Raw genomic sequence first — 17,322 nt, 5'->3', positions numbered from 1 at the left:
TACAGCTATACAGAAATGGGAACTGTGCAAGTTGTAAACAGTTGTAGGATTAAAGATTATCGAATGTACAGAATGATTATTTACACAGAGCTATACAGTAGTGCAGTTAAGATAAGTGAGGGTGTAGATAGTTTCTACAGAGGCTATATAAAGTGCTGGTGGTTGTGAGTGGTGGTTCAGTCCATGTTATTATTGTGTTTGAGGGTACAGTTGTCCATTGTGGGTGTGTGTATGTTCAGTCCATGAGTTTAACGTGGGTCAGATGTCAGGAGGCAGAGTTCAGGAGTCTGACAGCTGTGGGGAAGAAGCTGTTCCGGTACCTGGTGGTCTTAGTCCGGAGGCTCCTGTGGCGCCTCCCAGAGGGCAGGAGGGTGAAGAGTCCATGTGATGGGTGACTGGGGTCTTTGATGATTTTCCCAGCCCTTTTCAGACACCGCTTCCTGTAGATGTCTTTTATGGCAGGAAGTGGTGCTCCGGCGATGCGCTGGGCAGTTTTCACGACCCTCTGCAACGCCTTCCGGTCCGAGGCAGAGCAGTTCCCGTACCAGACTGTTATACAGTTGGTCAGGATGCTCTCGATGGTGCAGCGATAGAAGTTCACCAGGATGTCTGAGGACAGGTGGTTCTTCCTCAGAGTCCTCAAGAAGAAGAGGCGCTGGTGAGCCTTCTTGACCAGCTTGGAGCAGTTGGTCGTCCAGGTGAGATCCTCGGAGATGTGGACTCCCAGGAACTTGAAGCTGCTCACACGCTCCACAGCCGTCCCCTTAATGTGGATGGGTGGATGTGGGTCAGCATTCCTCCTGTAGTCCACGATGAGCTCCTTGGTCTTCTCGGTGTTAAGCAGCAGGTTGTTTCTGTCGCACCACTCAGCCAGACCATCCACCTCCTCCCTGTAGGCGGCCTCATCGTTGTCACTGATGAGGCCAATCACCGTGGTGTCATCTGCAAACTTAATGATGGTGTTGGAACCACCAGCAGGTCTGCAGTCGTGGGTGAAGAGGGAGTAGAGGAAAGGGCTCATCACACAGCCTTGTGGTACACCGGTGTTCATTGTGATGGTAGATGAGCAGCGGTTATCCAGCCGGACATGTTGGGGGCGGTTGGTCAGGAAGTCCAGTAACCATTTGCAGATGAGGGAACTGATACCCAGGTCTGTCAGTTTCCTGATGAGTTGTGAGGGGTGGATTGTATTGAATGCTGAACTGAAGTCTATAAACAGCATTCTGGCGTAGGTGTTGTTGTTGTCCAGGTGTGAGAGGACAGAGTGCATTGCGATGGAGACTGCATCCTCTGTGCTCCTGTTCCGGCGGTATGCGAATTGGTGGGGGTCCAGGGTGGGGGGGAGACAGGATTTGAAGTGTGCTAGGACCAGTCGCTCTAAGCACTTAGTGATGATGGGGGTGAGTGCTACTGGGCGGTAATCATTGAGGCAAGATGGGTTGGAGTTTTTGGGTATCGGGACGATGGAGGTGGATTTGAAGCAGGCCGGTACCACAGCGTGGGCCAAGGACAGATTGAATATGTCTGTGAGCACTCCTGCAAGCTCCCCAGAACACGCTCTGAGAACACGCCCGGGGATGCCATCAGGGCCTGCAGCCTTGTGGACATTGATCCTGCTCAGCACCGCTCCTACATCGGTGGGGGAGAGAGTCATAGGTTGGTGGTCTGGCGTCATGTCTGCTTTGGTTGTGGTTGTGGGGTTCCCTCGCTCAAAACGAGCATAAAAGTTGTTGAGCTCGTTGAGGAAGGAGACATCAGAGGATGCGGGGGAGGGTTTGGTGGTCCTGTAGTCTGTGATGGTCTGGAGTCCTTGCCACATGCGTCGGGGGTTGGAGTTGGAGAAGTGTTCTTCTACCTTCTTTTTGTAATGGTGTTTGGCTTTTTTGATGCCCTTCTTTAGATTAGCCCTGGCTGTACTGTAGGCGTGTGCATCTCCTGACCTAACTTTACAACGTAAAGCACTCTAAAGTTGCTGTGGTGATTTGACACCATATGAATAAAACTGAATTGAAGTATATAATGAAGTGTAGCCACAAAAATTTCACACAGCAATACATTTGTCTCGAGCACCAATATGCCCTAAAGACCCGTATGAGCTACACCTGTAATTTATATCAGCACCATGGACAGAGCTCATCTGCACATTCACCCAGTGTATATACTATATATATATATATATATATAATGTTCTTCCTCTACACCCCCCCCCCCCCCCCCCCCAATTTTTGCACATGTCGAGGAGCGTGTCAGGCTACATTTCACTGTGTGTTATACTTGTATAACTATGCATGTGACAAATAAAGAACCTTGAACCTTGAACCACCTCTGAGAGACGAAGAAGCGGAGGCTACATATATACAGATGCTAGGCATAAAATTATCATCAAAAGAATATCATCAAAAAGTTGATTTATTTCACCAGTTCCATTCAAAAAGTGAAAGTCGTATAATGTGTACATTCATTACACACAGACTGACATATTTCAAGTGTTTATTTCTTTTAATTTTGATGATTATAACTGACAACTAATGAAAAATTCAGTATCTCAGAAAATTAGAATTTTGAGAAAAGGTTCAATATTGAATCAGATAATTAACTCAAAACACTTGCAAAGGCCTTTAAATTGTCTCTCAGTGTAGTTCTGTAGAGTACACAATCACGGGGAAGACGCTTGACCTGGCAGTTGTCCAAAAGACGACCATTGACACCTTGCAAGAGGGCAAGACACAAAAGGTCATTGGCTGTTCACAGAGCTCTGTGTCAAAGCACATTACTAGAGAGGCGAAGGGAAGGAAAAGATGTGGTAGAAAAAAGCATACAAGCAATAGGGATAACCACTCCCTGGAGAGGATTGTGAAAAAACCCATTCATTTCATTACTTGTCAGTTATAATAATCAAAATTGAAATAAATAAATACTCGAAATATATCAGTCTGTGTGGACTGAATGTATTCATTATACAACTTTCACTTTTTGAATGGAATTTGTGAAGTAAATCAACTTTTCAATGATATTCTAATTTTATGACCAGCACCTGTATGCATACGTCTCACATATATTAAACCTTACCTGCCTTCTTAGGTGAGGACGACACCAGAAAACCCCCCAGATGGATGAATCTACATTCCTCTAACAATCCTTGCATGAAGCCTAAAACTGTTCTTGAGAAAATGTACTAGTTTCATCAATCCAGTATTGGGACACTATGAAATGAATGAACTATGAAATTAACTTCAGCTGTGACAAAATATATCTAATAATATATTTAACTATAATATATATCTCATTAAAACAATGAGCTAAAATGCAACAACAATGGAGAGGAATTGTCTTTACTTTTAGATACATCCCATTACTACTCTATAGAGCTTATATTGATCTTCATGAAGATGAAAGTCAGAAACATGATGGAAGAAAGAAATCATCAGAACACCTTTGTCTGGGGAACAATCAGACAAGAGATGCGTTCTTACCTCTAGGCATTTATTAAATATCAAAACACATTAAATTACAATTTACAACTGACCTTATCTTTTAAAACAGATCTGGATGCCATTTATAAAAGTCATGTGAACAGTTCTGAAATCCTAACAAACTCCTGTTGACTTATAGGCGAAAGAGTTCATCAGCTGTCTCATCAGTAGTCTTCAAGCTGAGTGTGAAGCCCTGAGAAAAGTTGTGGCACAACAGATTCACAGGAAATCAGCCAGCACCATTAAAGCGAGAGGAATTTTAAAAAAAGTGTAAAATCCAGTGTGCAAAGTACAAAAAGAGTGACAGGACTGCATGACTTCAGTCCAATCAAGATAAGCAAACAGGTTAAAACATTCATATATGGCACACATTTGGATAAATATTAAATCTTGATTTATTATTCTTTTTGTTTAAAATGTATTAAAATGTCTTTTGTGACCTGCAGGAGTCCAGTTAGAGCTTAAAGTGGCTCATGAGACTTCCATATTAAAGTTTTCCATGACAGTAGTGGTCAGCAGGTCTACACCATGTACCGAGGAAACACATATCTTCTGTTTTGTCATTTAAAAACAAACAAACAAACAAAAAAACTGTGCTGATGGAAATAATCTGAGTAACTTGAGATGAGACGCCTTGCTTTGTGAACTGTTAGTGGTTTGGGACTTCAGTGCTGACGGTAAACTGAGCAGAAGCAACATGAAGCATCAAAACAAGCATCTCAGACATTAAAAAGATAATTAAGGCAACTCTTTCAGTCCCTCCTCTGTGATTGTTAAAATGTCTTAAAGTGTTTGATAAAAGTGGCGTTAGTTTTCAGAGGAAGTCGCTCCTTCCGCTTGACGTCTGTAATGTCACTTTTTACTAAGGCCCAAGTTCGATCAGCTGATCTGAGCTGGAGCCTCAGCACCTGTCCAATCAGGCTCTGGTGTCCTTGTAACTTGGCAGCCTGAGGCTCCCAAGGTCAAACGTAACCTCACCCATTGAATGTGTCCTGGGTTTACAGTAGCAGTGGTGTGTGCTCTCCCACCGGCTCAGTGCGCATGGTGAGCTGCCGCACTCGTGCCAGGAGGCGGCTGGGCAGAGAGGGGAAGTGGTGGCTCGGGTCCAGGACGTTAGTTTTGCGCCGCTCGCGTTCTTGCTGCCACATGAGGTACGGGCTGGGCGGGAAGAACGGCCGGGAGCGCTCGCGGTAGAGTTGCAGTACAATGCCGCACACGCTGAGCACCACCCACACTGTGATCATGACGTAATCTGGTCAAAAGGAAACCAGAGAGTTTTAGTTGAAGTCCAGTAACTCAACTTTGCCAGCTTTGCTGAGCTCTTGACATTCACTCGTGTACTCACCGATGGTTTGAAACGGCACGTCAGTGAACACTGCACTGAAGGTGTTGTTGAGCAAGCGCTTGAGGATATTCAGGGTGATGTAAGAGAGGCTTGTGTAAATGTAGGCGTTGACAGCCAGAACCACAGCATAAGCGCCAACGATCCCACATGTGGTGATGTTTCCCTGAAACACACACATGATTTTTACTGTTTGAGCTATGAAGGCTTGCAAAATCAATGCTGCACTCTGTGTGTTGTAATTGTGCTTTGGACCGTGCCATTTCTCCAAAAACAGTGAATTTATCTTGTGAGCACACTTGTTCGATCATTTTGGGCTGTGTAACTTAAATTATTATTATTATTGTACTTTATTGAGCCCCGTGGGGAAATTGCTCTCTGCATTTAACCCATTCACTCAGTGAAGCAGTTATATAAAACTGAAATTATTATTCTAGCCAGGCAGCAATGCAGCAATGCAGCAAAGTGCGAAGTTGATTGAAACAGGACATGAATGATGAATGAAATAATGATGGATTAAGCACCATTAGACCCTTACAGTCTCTGGTACCTGCTGTTGACCTAAATGTCATTCTTGACATGACCACCAGGTGACGCTAAAAACCTTTAAACACCTCCAGCTTCTGAAGCGTTAAATCAGTTACCTCTCTGGGCCAACGCACGAAAAAGAGTGGAACGATGAGCGTGACGCAGCAGAACGTCACCCAGAAAACAGCGTCGGATTTCCTGAACACATCGATGTCTCCTGCAGAAAGACCACGACACACAGAAACTTATGGAACATGAAGCGTTTAACAATAAGCTGTAGCTTTTTCTCACGGTACTGAAGAGTCAACGACACACAACAAAAGCCAGATTTATTCCGTACCTAATGGAGTGAAGAGGACAACGGAGGCGAGGAGGAAGCCGAGCATCAGGCCGACCACAATCACGACCACGGCCACGACTGAACCGAAACGCCACCATATCATGACCAGGATGATCCCGCCCACCACGCCGAGCACAGCCGACAGGGTCAGACGGACTGCACAGAGAAAGACACAGACAGCAGTGAAAAGCATGAAATGCTGCACATCATGTGAAAGTACTGAAAGCCTAGAATCCCCCCCCCGACTTACTGTCATAGTCCAGCTCTGTGGTCCTCGTGATGAGGATGAAGAACAAAAAGGCTGCAAAGCTGAATCCCATGCAAAACAGCTCTGTGGGGTTCAGGAGAGGTGGAAACAGGGCCCAAGAAACAAAAGTCAGAGGGAGGAGAGAGAAGAAGAACCACACATAAGATAACAGCAATTCATTCTCTTCACATTTCACACAAACATTGTTAAAGCTACTGAAATTCCAGCTCCTGGGACGTCATGAAGCCTCGTGCTCCGGAATAACAAATTCTCCTCAGACCGAGGAGACATACTGTGTCTGTCATTATCAGATTAATTAGAAGCACTGGCAGCAGGGGCCGATCACAGTGATGGGTTCAGTTTGGAACAAATGCATTTGTTCGTGACAGGCCAGGGAGACCACATGAGAGGCACGCCACTGCTAAAACCCACCGACTGAAGAGTGAAGGGCTGAGAAGATGTTGCAGCAGCTCTGTGTGCAATTGAGGCTTTTTCTTTGTTTAGTTTCTATGATGAAGTTATCTTTTTTTTTTTTTAAAACAGCTTCTGACCCCATAATTCTCTCTGCTGACCATGTAACGACCCGTGATGGGAGGCTCTTGTTTATAAAATAAACAACTGGCAGAGAGCTTCAGAGTCTAGAGAGGAAGCTTTAAAGGCTTAAGACTAAAGAGTGGCTGAAACCTGAAGTTTCATCAGCTACAAAGATGACGATGTGGACCGATCGATACCAATAAAGTTACTGACACAAATCAACAAAAAAATCTGACTCACGCTGGATTAGTATCCTGCATTCAGAGCTATATACTCACAAATGTCCTGACTGTAGTAGTATTAATACTACACAGACTGACCATCATGCACTGGGATACTGTAGCACCAAAGCCACACAAAACAAGAACTAACTACTCACCACATTTAAAGAACCGATGCCCAAAGAAGCAGACAAACAGCCCTGCCAAGCCAGTGATGGTGAAGAAGATTTTTGTAGATATCTTCCCTGAAAAATCATTTACAAACCGCAGTTAAAATAAATCAGTCATTTATACAGTCAGAAATCCGTGCTTCAATAGCATCGAGTTTTCGACAGAGCTCAGAAGCTCACCTAGAGTTTGGCAGCTGTCTAGAGTGGAATTGAAGCTGCAGGCGTAGGTGTGGGCGGGCACGTAAGAGGCCGAGGTGTTCAACAGCGGGTCTCTAACGATCACAGAGTAGATTATGCCCTGACCGGGGATGGAGTTGAAAACCATCGAGCTCACATCTGTCGATTCCAGCGTCATGACCTGCGGGGAGACACAGAGAGGAAAAGGCAGGAGACTTGTAAACACGCAGCTCCGGCACATTCGACTGCTAATCTTCGGCATCCGCTGCGTTCACGTTGCATACCCGTTTGCCGTTCTCCATCATGCCCTGCTTGTCGGCCACGGCCTGAAAGCCGGTGAACAGGCTGCGCTCTGACAGGTCATTCTCAGGCAGGAAGTACTGGTAGATGTCGTACTGCAGCCGCCAGCGCGTGTCGGCTCCTGTGGATTGGCTGCAGGCTGGAGGAGCTCCATCTCTGACGGACAAGAGCAACATACATTTATCTTTGGATCACCACAATTTTGTTTTCATTTTTTCAGAGTATTACATTTTTTCAAAACCTGTAGCACAGCTAAGACCTGAATCTTAGCTTAGAGGGAGTGGTCACCAGGCCGACTGATCACATGATATAATAACACATAACTCCAGTTAGACATGTCAGACAAGAAGAGTTTCTAACGCATCACTAAACCAACCTTTTGTGTTTAAAGTTAAACCACTCTAGCAACTATATCAAAACCATTTACCATGTTACATGCGTGATGCTTGAAATATAAAAAAACCAACAAAACAAAAACAAAAAAAGTGTGACACTGTCTAACAAACATATTATCTACAAGCAAATAAGATGCATGTTTTCCCCCGAAACCTTTCACATTAAAATTTGAATAGAGTCTCCACAGACCAAACAGGAAATGACTGTGTGTAAGTGAGCAAAACCATTTCAGGACAACTCTGTGGCACTGATATACAAAGCAAAGCGTGTGTGTGTGTGTGTGTGTGTGTGTGTGTGTGTGTGTGTGTGTGTGTGTGTGTGTGTGTGTGTGAGAGAGAGAGAGCACGAGATCATTTCAAAGAAAACAAACGGAGGTGGTTTGACGATAGCGCGCGGCAAATGTGATCTCTGTACAGAGCCGCTGATGCCTGTGGCTCAACAGGCTGAACAGGAAGTGAAGAAAACAGTAAGAGTCGGTGTCATGTGCTACCTCTCATATCCCAGGTTGGCAGGTGCAAAACGGATCGTGGTCTCATAGAGATTGTAGTGGATGTAGATGTTTGGGTCAATTTCCAGGTCAAACTCCATATTGCACGCTCCTGGAACTGGATCTGACACAGAACACATTCACTGTTAGACGCTGGACTGGACGTGGTGGGCCAATAGGAGGAAGGCTGAGAGTCATTCTGCTATGTCAACATGACTTATTAAAATAGGTTTCAACACCCAGTGGAGGTAAACCAAATCAGTGTGAATACAAGCTCGTGGTCGGCTCAGGTTTCCTCCAGTGACAATCACACTGTGCTGACATGGTTTGTTTTAGTTAATGTCCAAAGTTTTTGCTTTCTTCTCCTTTTACTTTCCTGTTCTGTGCTTCTCAGGCAACATTCAAAGACAGTGAAACAAGTCAGAAGAGAAGCACACTGGTGTATTTTGTACTGGAGGACAGTTCAAGTGTTACCGGTGCTGGAGTAGGAGAGGATGACCCCGGTCCCTGCCACAGTGTTGCCATCAGGAGAGGACAGGAACAAGGTGAGGGACGTTTGGTCCCGCCGGAGAGCCGACACGAGCCCCGAGTCCACCGCAGTCAGGGAGAGGCCCAGGCCCGGCATCTGATCCGAACAGAGATATCAATTAGTAAGCAGATAATATGCAGAGGCACATGCTGTGCTGTTTAGAAAACATAGAAGTGCTCCCATTCATGGTCTGACCTCATGATGGTGCTTGAGGAAAAATTCACCAAGCATTCAACTTCATGGTGGTTATAGATGAGAGACTGTGGATTACCAAAGCCATCAGGCCCTCATCTCTGAGGACCATGAAACATTTCCATGCAAACGTGGGTGAGATAGTTCTGTCTTGACCAAAATGATGTACAGTCTGATCTCAAACTAAGGTGGTAACGATCCCCTGCCAGTTTAACCTACATAAACACTTTCTCCTCTGAACGTCTCAACACACTTGGTTCTTTGTTTGGTGGATTAGTGTGAACTTGCCAGCGATTATGATTCACTGCAGACTCAGGTCCTAACAAAGTTAAACACCTTAAATGCTGGTGTCTGTCTCCAAAACAAGAGGAAAGAAAACATTACTCAACTTGTGCTATGAAAAAAAAAAAGGACATACATTCCAATAATAGAGCTCCTAAGAAGAATGACAAACATTTTATTTTAAGAGTCAGATCTTTAGGCCTAGGAAGCACCGCTACAGTAAAAAAAACAACTTCCTTCTGCTCTGATTTCTAGTTGGTACAATGGCTCTGTTCTGTGACTTTCACACTCTTCTGTCAGAGCAGTAAGACCTCCTGTAGAAAACAGAGCAGGCATCAAAGAAAGCAGATATGAGACTGATTGAATCAGCATTAAAACATGTGTCGGGGTGGGCGTGGTCTGCAAAGCAGCTTGCAGATGTCCTGTAGTTTTAGGATAGAGCTACGTTTGTGAACAATACAACAGCTACTTCATTTGGAAATGAAAGCTGCTTGTGATTGAAGAGATTGCTGACATGAACAAAACTCCCTTTCTCTCCTTTAACTTTGCATTAAATTGACTTCTTACTGTAAATGTTTTTTTGTTGTTAAAATGTCATTAATTTGAATTTCACTGCCTTTGAGAGCAGGACGAATCAAACACAGGCGTGTGCTACATGGTATACCACATCCTGACCTGGTGAGCGCTGCGTTCACATGAACAAGCTGGTTTAGCGTTAGAGAATATGTTGTATCAAAGCAAAAAATACATTATCGCACGGGTTAGAGCGCGACATTATACGTGCTTCAGCACTGAGCCAGCAGAGTCTAATGAAAACCGAGAGACTTTACATTATCTGTACTGTGTTTCACGTGGAAAGATTTTTGCTTGTGACAGACAACAAATGGAAAAAGCTCATACTCAGGCAATGATCTGAATTACTATTGTGTGACAGGCCTGGCGGCATAGAAGATCTGCGCCCCCATGACATGGCTCTCAGTCCCACTGCTGTATAATAACCGCATTGTATCACCATCTCTTGTGGACACAGACGCTGCTGGAGTATGTAGAGATTCTCAAGACAGCACAGGCTCAACTTCAGTTGTGTCATCAGCCGCAGAGGTGGGGTCGCTTCAAACCCAACTATCACGAGTGAGTTAAAGTTTCAACACTTAAGTCACCAACAGGAAGTGGGTAAAACAGTGATATAATTAAGTGTAGGTTTGGTTTATGAAAGCATTTCCTTTAAAAATGATTAGTTTATCTGTTTTTATGCTTCTAATTGAAATAGTCAGTCACCAAAAACACTGACAGCTGATAAACAACGACAAATATAAATCAGGATCTTGTGGTTATCATGTCAAACAAGCCAGAGTTATAAAAAGGAAGAAAAAAAAGGAAACTGACAAAAGAGATAAGAATATAAAGGAAACTGATGTGCACAATCTGCATATTCACTTTTCATTAAGCTTTATCTGATGCTGTGTAAAAGCACACTTCCTGTTTTGTTCTTTCTAAATTTCTCTGTGCTTGTTTTTGGTGATTGCTGGTGATCTTTAAACTTGAGACATGTCTTAATGATAAGGCGAGTCTTCAATCACATGGATTTGTTTTTCTGGCCCTTTCCACTGTTGCCACCACCAGAAACGTAAATAAGGAAAGTTAAGCTAAACTACTTTCCATGCTCCTGTGTGCTGCATGGACCCAAACGGCGCTGTCTCCTCAGACTTCTGGGACTGACGCCAGAAGTTTTTCCCCCTGAGGAACGCCCCGTCTGCCACTCATGACCAGAGGACTGTAGATCAGCTGACTGCGGGTTCTCTCAGAGGGTCAGACGACCTCACTCACAAAGCCTCATTCATTAGCCAGATGTAGAACTAACTGCCCGTGATGCACTATGAAATATGCCTCTGAGTTTATTTCCGTTTATATTTTAGCTGTGTCATGTGACCACACTTCTGAAGGATCACCCAATTTAGATTACACATCTGATTTGCTGATGTAACAGAAAACATCCCCTCTTTAACTCTTTGTAAAATGCACTTCACACACACACAGATCGAGAAAGAGCTATCACGTTTATTTCTGGGTTTGCTTATTGTGACAGTTCAGGTGGAAAGGTGGCCGGGGCTCCGAACAAGCCGAACGGAAGCGTGACGAATTGGTACAAACCGTACGGAGTGGAGAAGGCAGTTTTTTCCTTGGACTCGGCAGACAAGGGAATCTGCCAGCAGCCCTTGGTTAAATCCAGTGTCGTGAAAAAACGGGCCGTGCCCAACCAGTCCAGGAGCCCGTCGACCCGGGCATGGGATAAGCATCAAAGCGTGACACTTCAGTAGGGGTGGGTTTTAATAATCGATTCATTGATTAAAATCGATTCTGGCTTGGATAACGTGATATCGATTCATTAAAATCCTGAATCGATTTTTTTATATAAATGTATTTTGCCCAAAATTCCAGAATCTCAGGTGAAACGTCACAAAATTTTGACAACCACCAAACAGCTAAAACAGTAAATGAGAGCAGATACACGGCTTCTGCACAAAGACGTAAACACACAGCGCGGAGCCGCGGATCAGAATCAGTGAGATGTGGCCTTTCTCACCGACGGCACGGACACGGTCGGGGCTGAAAGCCGACAGCTCGCTGATTCTGATGTTTCGGCGGGTCCACGCTTTGTGTTTACGCCCTTTTTGCGCCGATTCTAAAGCTGTTAGTTTTATCTCTCTCCAAACAATATTGACTGAACCAGCAGCAAAAGAAGATCCAAACTACGCTTCACATACACATCGTTATGAATTCCCTCTGACTTTTGCTGTTTTGCTTCCACCACAATAAAAATCACACTTCATGCACAGCTCTCTCTCTCTCTCTCTCTCTCTCAGTGTACTTCAAGAACAGTTTCCTGTCTATCCCTGAAATCTGTGCTTGCTTGTTACGCACAAGACTACTATTATTTACAGGCTGTCGGCCGATGTTTTTTTTCCTTTTACTTACTTCCGAAAAGAAAACCTAATTTCTGCCGTTCAATAGGCTTCTGAACAAATTTAAACTTTTTAAAATTATGCAAAATGCAAAACACTTAGCGTGTCTCTAATAAAACCGCTGTAACTTCAGAGGTAATGTTCATATGTTTATTAATGGTTTTCTTTTGTTTTTGATGTACTGCAGAATATTTTTATAAAATCCAGGCCAGGAAAACCACCTTCATGTTTTTCTGTGTTTTATCTTCAGCTACTTTGACACAAAGGCATCTGCTGTGATGCTCACACCTTTGATAAAGTCTTGCGTGTGTCAGCTTCCTTTTTATAGATACAAAAATATGTAAATGTACTGATCTGAATTATAATATTTCTGACTGTCTGAGGCAAAATTTCCCAGATTCAAATCGAATTGAATCGAATTGAATCGAATCGATTCTAGAAATCAGTGACGATACCCAGCCCTACACTTCAGTCACCTTGCGATAGTCGACACAGAACCGTATAGACCCATCCTTCTTCACCACAAGAACTATGGGGCTAACCCAGACGCTGTGCGACTCTTCTATCACTTCCATTTTCAGCATTTCAGCCAATTCCCTCTGAACAATTTGTCGTTTATGCTCAGGAAGCCTGTAGGGCCTTGAACGCACTGTCATGCCAGGCTGAGTTTCAAAATGATGATCAATGAGAAAACAATATTTTCACGGACCAGCCTTTAAGGTGTCGCGGATAAATACAACAAAATAAAATGATAAGACCAAGACAAAAACTGTGGTATTATATATAATAATAAATGCGAATTCACTGTGTGATTGTGTAACTTTATTAGCAGCGTCCTCCTGAAATGCGCCAACAAAATTGAGTGTAACATCCTCCTCTCTGCCCCTTAATGCTCTCTGGTCGTTATGGTAACGCGTAAATATTTCTTTCAAAATCAGACGCACAACTACAACACGGGAAAAGACCCAGGGAGACCGAGTTGACGATAAAAACCCTGAAAACCATAAATTTCACACCTGAGCCTGAACTCTCATGGCCCAGCACCAAATGACTCACAGCCCGGGGGTTGGGGACCCCCGGGCTGTGAGTCATTTGGTCCGTGGCCCGCAGGTTGGGGACCGCTGGCTTAAAGAAACAGTTAAACAAACATGGAAACTGTACTTTAGCTGCCTTCACTAATTGTCATGACACGTTTCTGGATTCACAAAGGCCTGAGGACAGACCAATGACAGCTCAGCCAGCTGGTTACTAAAATCACTGTAAACTTCTTGTTTGCCACTCACATCCATCTAAATGAACTAATATTTACACACTAAAATAAACAAATAACCACTATTACAATTTGTTGTATTTGTTAGTTTCAATGTTGTGTCCTAAATATATGCCAAATGTGAAGTATTAACACAATATATCTACACAGTTTTACTGAAGAATGTGGCTGAGTAAGAAATGGCAGCCTCAAAAGCTTTAAAAACGATAGTGACAAAGCAAATCATATTAAATTGAATCAAATTAATATTTTTACAGCCATTTACAAAAAAACAGTTTTGATCTTGACAGCTTATCTCTGCTCGAATAGCAGCCGTGCAGGGAAATAATGCACGGCCATGAAGCTAAAGTTTAAACTTCAAAGTGTTCAGAAAAACATAACCATGTGACCTACGTGGCATCATCAGTGTGCTGCTGGCTTTCTGTTGAACAAGCAGGTTCATCACTGTACGGTTATTGCAATATTCGAATTTCAAATTTGTCTACTTGCCTACTGACAAAGTGATATTGGTGGCGTTGGTGCGTTTTTAATGGAGGAACAAAACAAAACAAAAAAGTTAAGCCTTTAAAAGGTGATGTCCCTGTGGGTACAGCCAACCTTTATATACAGTCTATTACTGATAACACCAGTTCTTTTTCATTTAATTAAGTAATATTTCAACAGCAGTTCTACTTGAGGGCACACTTTCACTGCTCTTTCCACCTCTTCACACCAGAGGTTAACATCTCAGCATTTCCTCACCCTTGTGTAGGAGATTGTTGCGTTTCGATGCTGCGTGTGGAACTGCAGAGTGATGAAAGCGACCTCTGATGGGATCGTGGACACCACCGCCTGCACCGTCTCATTCTGCGAGATGCTCACGTTCTGGAACCTCCCCGGCAGGAAAATCACCCGGTCTGAGCAAGAAAGGGGAAAGTGTGATTTATGTATTCTGTAAGTCAGGATTTTTGGTTCTCTTTTAGTCACATCACTCACCACCCGGCCTGCTCGCCAAATTTATCTCACTCACTCCAAAAATTAAAATAAAGTCTTCTGACACAGTGGTGGAGAGGCACAAGTTGAAAGGGATGTGATTACCACAGAGGGATCTTTAACAGTACTTAAAGAGGTTCAGATAAAATTTGACGAAAATTAAATTTAAAGTCATGTGAGCGCTGATTTTTATAAGCCTAGTCCAAGAAAGTTTATGATAAATTCATCACAGTACTTGTACACAGTATTTGTTCTCCTGCTTTAGTCGGTCTAAGTTACTGTGGAAAAGAAGACTGGCTGGCAGGTTGTAGCTGGTACTAGTCAACATACAGTAAAATGCTAATCATCTGACACAGCAGCAGTTTTGACAGTAGGTGATAAGCCAAACACGCCACCTTAAACCAGATCCTAAAACCGATTAATCACACAAAAGCCTGAACGAAGGCGTGCTCTCTGTGCCGAGGCTACTATACGGAAATAATCGAGTGTACCATCTAAATTTGATACGTTGATTAAATGGCACCATAAACATCCTTCAACATCTCAGAAAGTGGAGGCTTTGTCAGAGTGATGGCTGGACCCGAACTGTAAAATGTCAGCTGCTCATTTATTATGTTTCCTGTTTTGTAAAGATCTGCATACAGAGATTCAGTTCAGAAAACAAAACAAAAAATGTATTTATAAACCGCTTGATAGACTAGACTCATAAAACATGTCTTCTTCTTCTGATCATCTGCTTACATGACTACTGGTTTTCGTTTTGTTTATGTTCTTTCTAACAGATCTGCGTTATTCCATAAAACAAAGTTCCACAATAACTGGAACCAATCAGGCAGCCTATATCTTATCAGTGTCCTCACTTAACATCAAACTACAGGCTGAAGTTTCCTTACTGGCCATTTCTGACTCATTCGCCTGATTATATATAACCCACTGCGGTCTAAGCTCCGGTGAAGACCTCTAATTCTAACCATAACTGAAGGCAATCAGAATGAGGGTTTTTTTTTTATCATAGGCCAGTGTTGATTACACTTAACAGTTGTATTTGAAATATTAAGACAATGAAGCATAATTCAGGCACCAAGACTGACAGCTACAAATGTGGCATCATACGGCCCTTTAAAAAGAACAGATTACACTGGAAAACAACTGTTTTTTTCCCCTCTTTGAAAGGTGATGCAGATACACAGAACAGACAGTGAAATGTGAACATGATTATGCCATTTTTATATTATTGTAGGGTCTTTACCTCACAATATAAAGCGCCTTGTGGCAACTGTTGTTGTGATTTGGCGCCATATAAATAAAAGTGAATCTTGGTAATAATTAAACAAACCAAACCAAAACACTGTGTTGGTAACTGCACTTGTTTTCAGTTAGGCCACACTTCTGGTTTTGTTGCACTCACACACAGCAATCTTCCACACTTCCTTAACTATTACTGCATAGTTCCTCAGCAGGAACTGTGTGGGAAGACTTCAAACATCGAAGACTGTGTGTTATGAGGACGAGAGGCTCACAATGTGTGAGGTAACTTTTTGCAAGATTCATTAAGTTGCTGTGTGAAAATCAAAGAATGTTTTGAAGTTTTCAAAACACACACAGCTCAGGATTATCAGTGCTTTTAGATTTATCATTCCTGACAGATCCTGCTGACCTGGTCAGTGATTTTAATTTAGCGCTTTGAGGTAGGGACAACATGACTGGTTAATTTCAAAGCAGGCTACACACACTGCAAAGGTGCCTACGCACTCCTGACATGCAGAAAGAACTTCAGCCTCAGGGCAGAGTCTGGTGTAACACAAGTTCAATCACTTTGCATCGTGTTGACTGCCATCTTTGCTTTTTGCATCAGCCGAACTGCTTAACTGACAATTATTGAGCCCTTTATATGTAATCATATTTTATATATATATATATATATATATATATATTAATTACATTTGGATAAATTGATTTAGATGCACTACTTTCAAAGTAGCACCCCCTGGATGACAGTCTTACTTCTGCAATTTATGCAGAAGCAATTTAAATTCTGATTTCCTTCTTGTGGCTCGTCTAAGGTTCTTCTTATGGTAAGACCTAGCTGCCTCTTCCACCACATCTGAGACAGATTACTGTTTACATTTCCTGTTTGCAGATAAAATATGTAAGTAAGCTACCTGGACCTGTAAATCTCGGCATACTCGTTAAGGACAGCTTTAAACGCAGAGCTTAACTCACAATAGGGTTAGGCACGACTAACATCCTGTGTACGAGCATCCCCTTATTTCAAACTTTAAACATAACCGAATTAAATTGTGTGGGATAAATAGACAGTTTTAGTCCGTTACATAGAATAACGCGTTAATTAGCTAGCTAATGCCATACAAGAGGGCAACTCTAGTGTCCTGCAGCCCAAACACAACACTACTAGTTTGAATATGATAGCTTTTTGATTATATACCATTTACATTTAAAGGTTTCTAAAACCGAAAGTCACTTTGCATCAGATTAGAAAGAAAAAAAAATCCTCTGGTAAGGCTACTCACTTTCTACCTGCGCTTCAACTTCATACACCAACTGAAGAAGCAGTAGCAGCAGCAGCGGGAACCAAATCCACCGAGACATTTTCCGCCTCTCTATTTTGAATTCTTAACAAACCCTTTTCTATCTGCTCCTCCGTAAAATCATTGGTAATGTGGCAGCGTCCCGTGTTTGGGTTGTAAGAGTCCCTGCAAACTCGAAAGCGACATGCTTGACTGACGTGAAAGCCTGCCTGAGCCGACCTTCTCCCTCTGCAGCTCTGACTGCCTAACGAAGCCACCGCGAGATTCTCGTCCTCCGTCCCGCGATATCCCCACCTCCCTCTGGCGTCACCAACCATCAACACGATCTCGAGTGACTTCGATACATCAAA

General features: G+C 43.0%; 1 protein-coding gene across 1 annotated transcript; it reads right to left on the bottom strand.

Moving 5' to 3' along the window:
* Nucleotides 1–3,466: 3,466 nt before the first annotated feature.
* tm7sf3 (transmembrane 7 superfamily member 3) lies at nt 3,467–17,234 on the bottom strand. The gene is made up of 12 exons (XM_082509638.1): nt 16,955–17,234; nt 14,193–14,347; nt 8,690–8,840; nt 8,219–8,339; nt 7,317–7,488; nt 7,036–7,213; nt 6,844–6,930; nt 5,934–6,014; nt 5,684–5,839; nt 5,460–5,560; nt 4,819–4,981; nt 3,467–4,725 (listed from the first exon to the last, which is right to left on the bottom strand). Exons 1-12 carry the CDS (start codon nt 17,031–17,033, stop codon nt 4,472–4,474), a joined length of 1,698 nt encoding a protein of 565 aa, XP_082365764.1. The 5' UTR covers nt 17,034–17,234; the 3' UTR covers nt 3,467–4,471.
* Nucleotides 17,235–17,322: the final 88 nt, after the last annotated feature.

The sequence above is a fragment of the Aulonocara stuartgranti genome (genome assembly GCF_965226115.1).
Source record: "Aulonocara stuartgranti genome assembly, chromosome: 17".
In the NCBI taxonomy this organism is placed as follows: Eukaryota; Metazoa; Chordata; class Actinopteri; order Cichliformes; family Cichlidae; genus Aulonocara; species Aulonocara stuartgranti.
The sequence above is the reverse complement of the archived record's forward strand: the minus strand, read 5'-3'. Positions and strand labels throughout refer to the sequence as shown.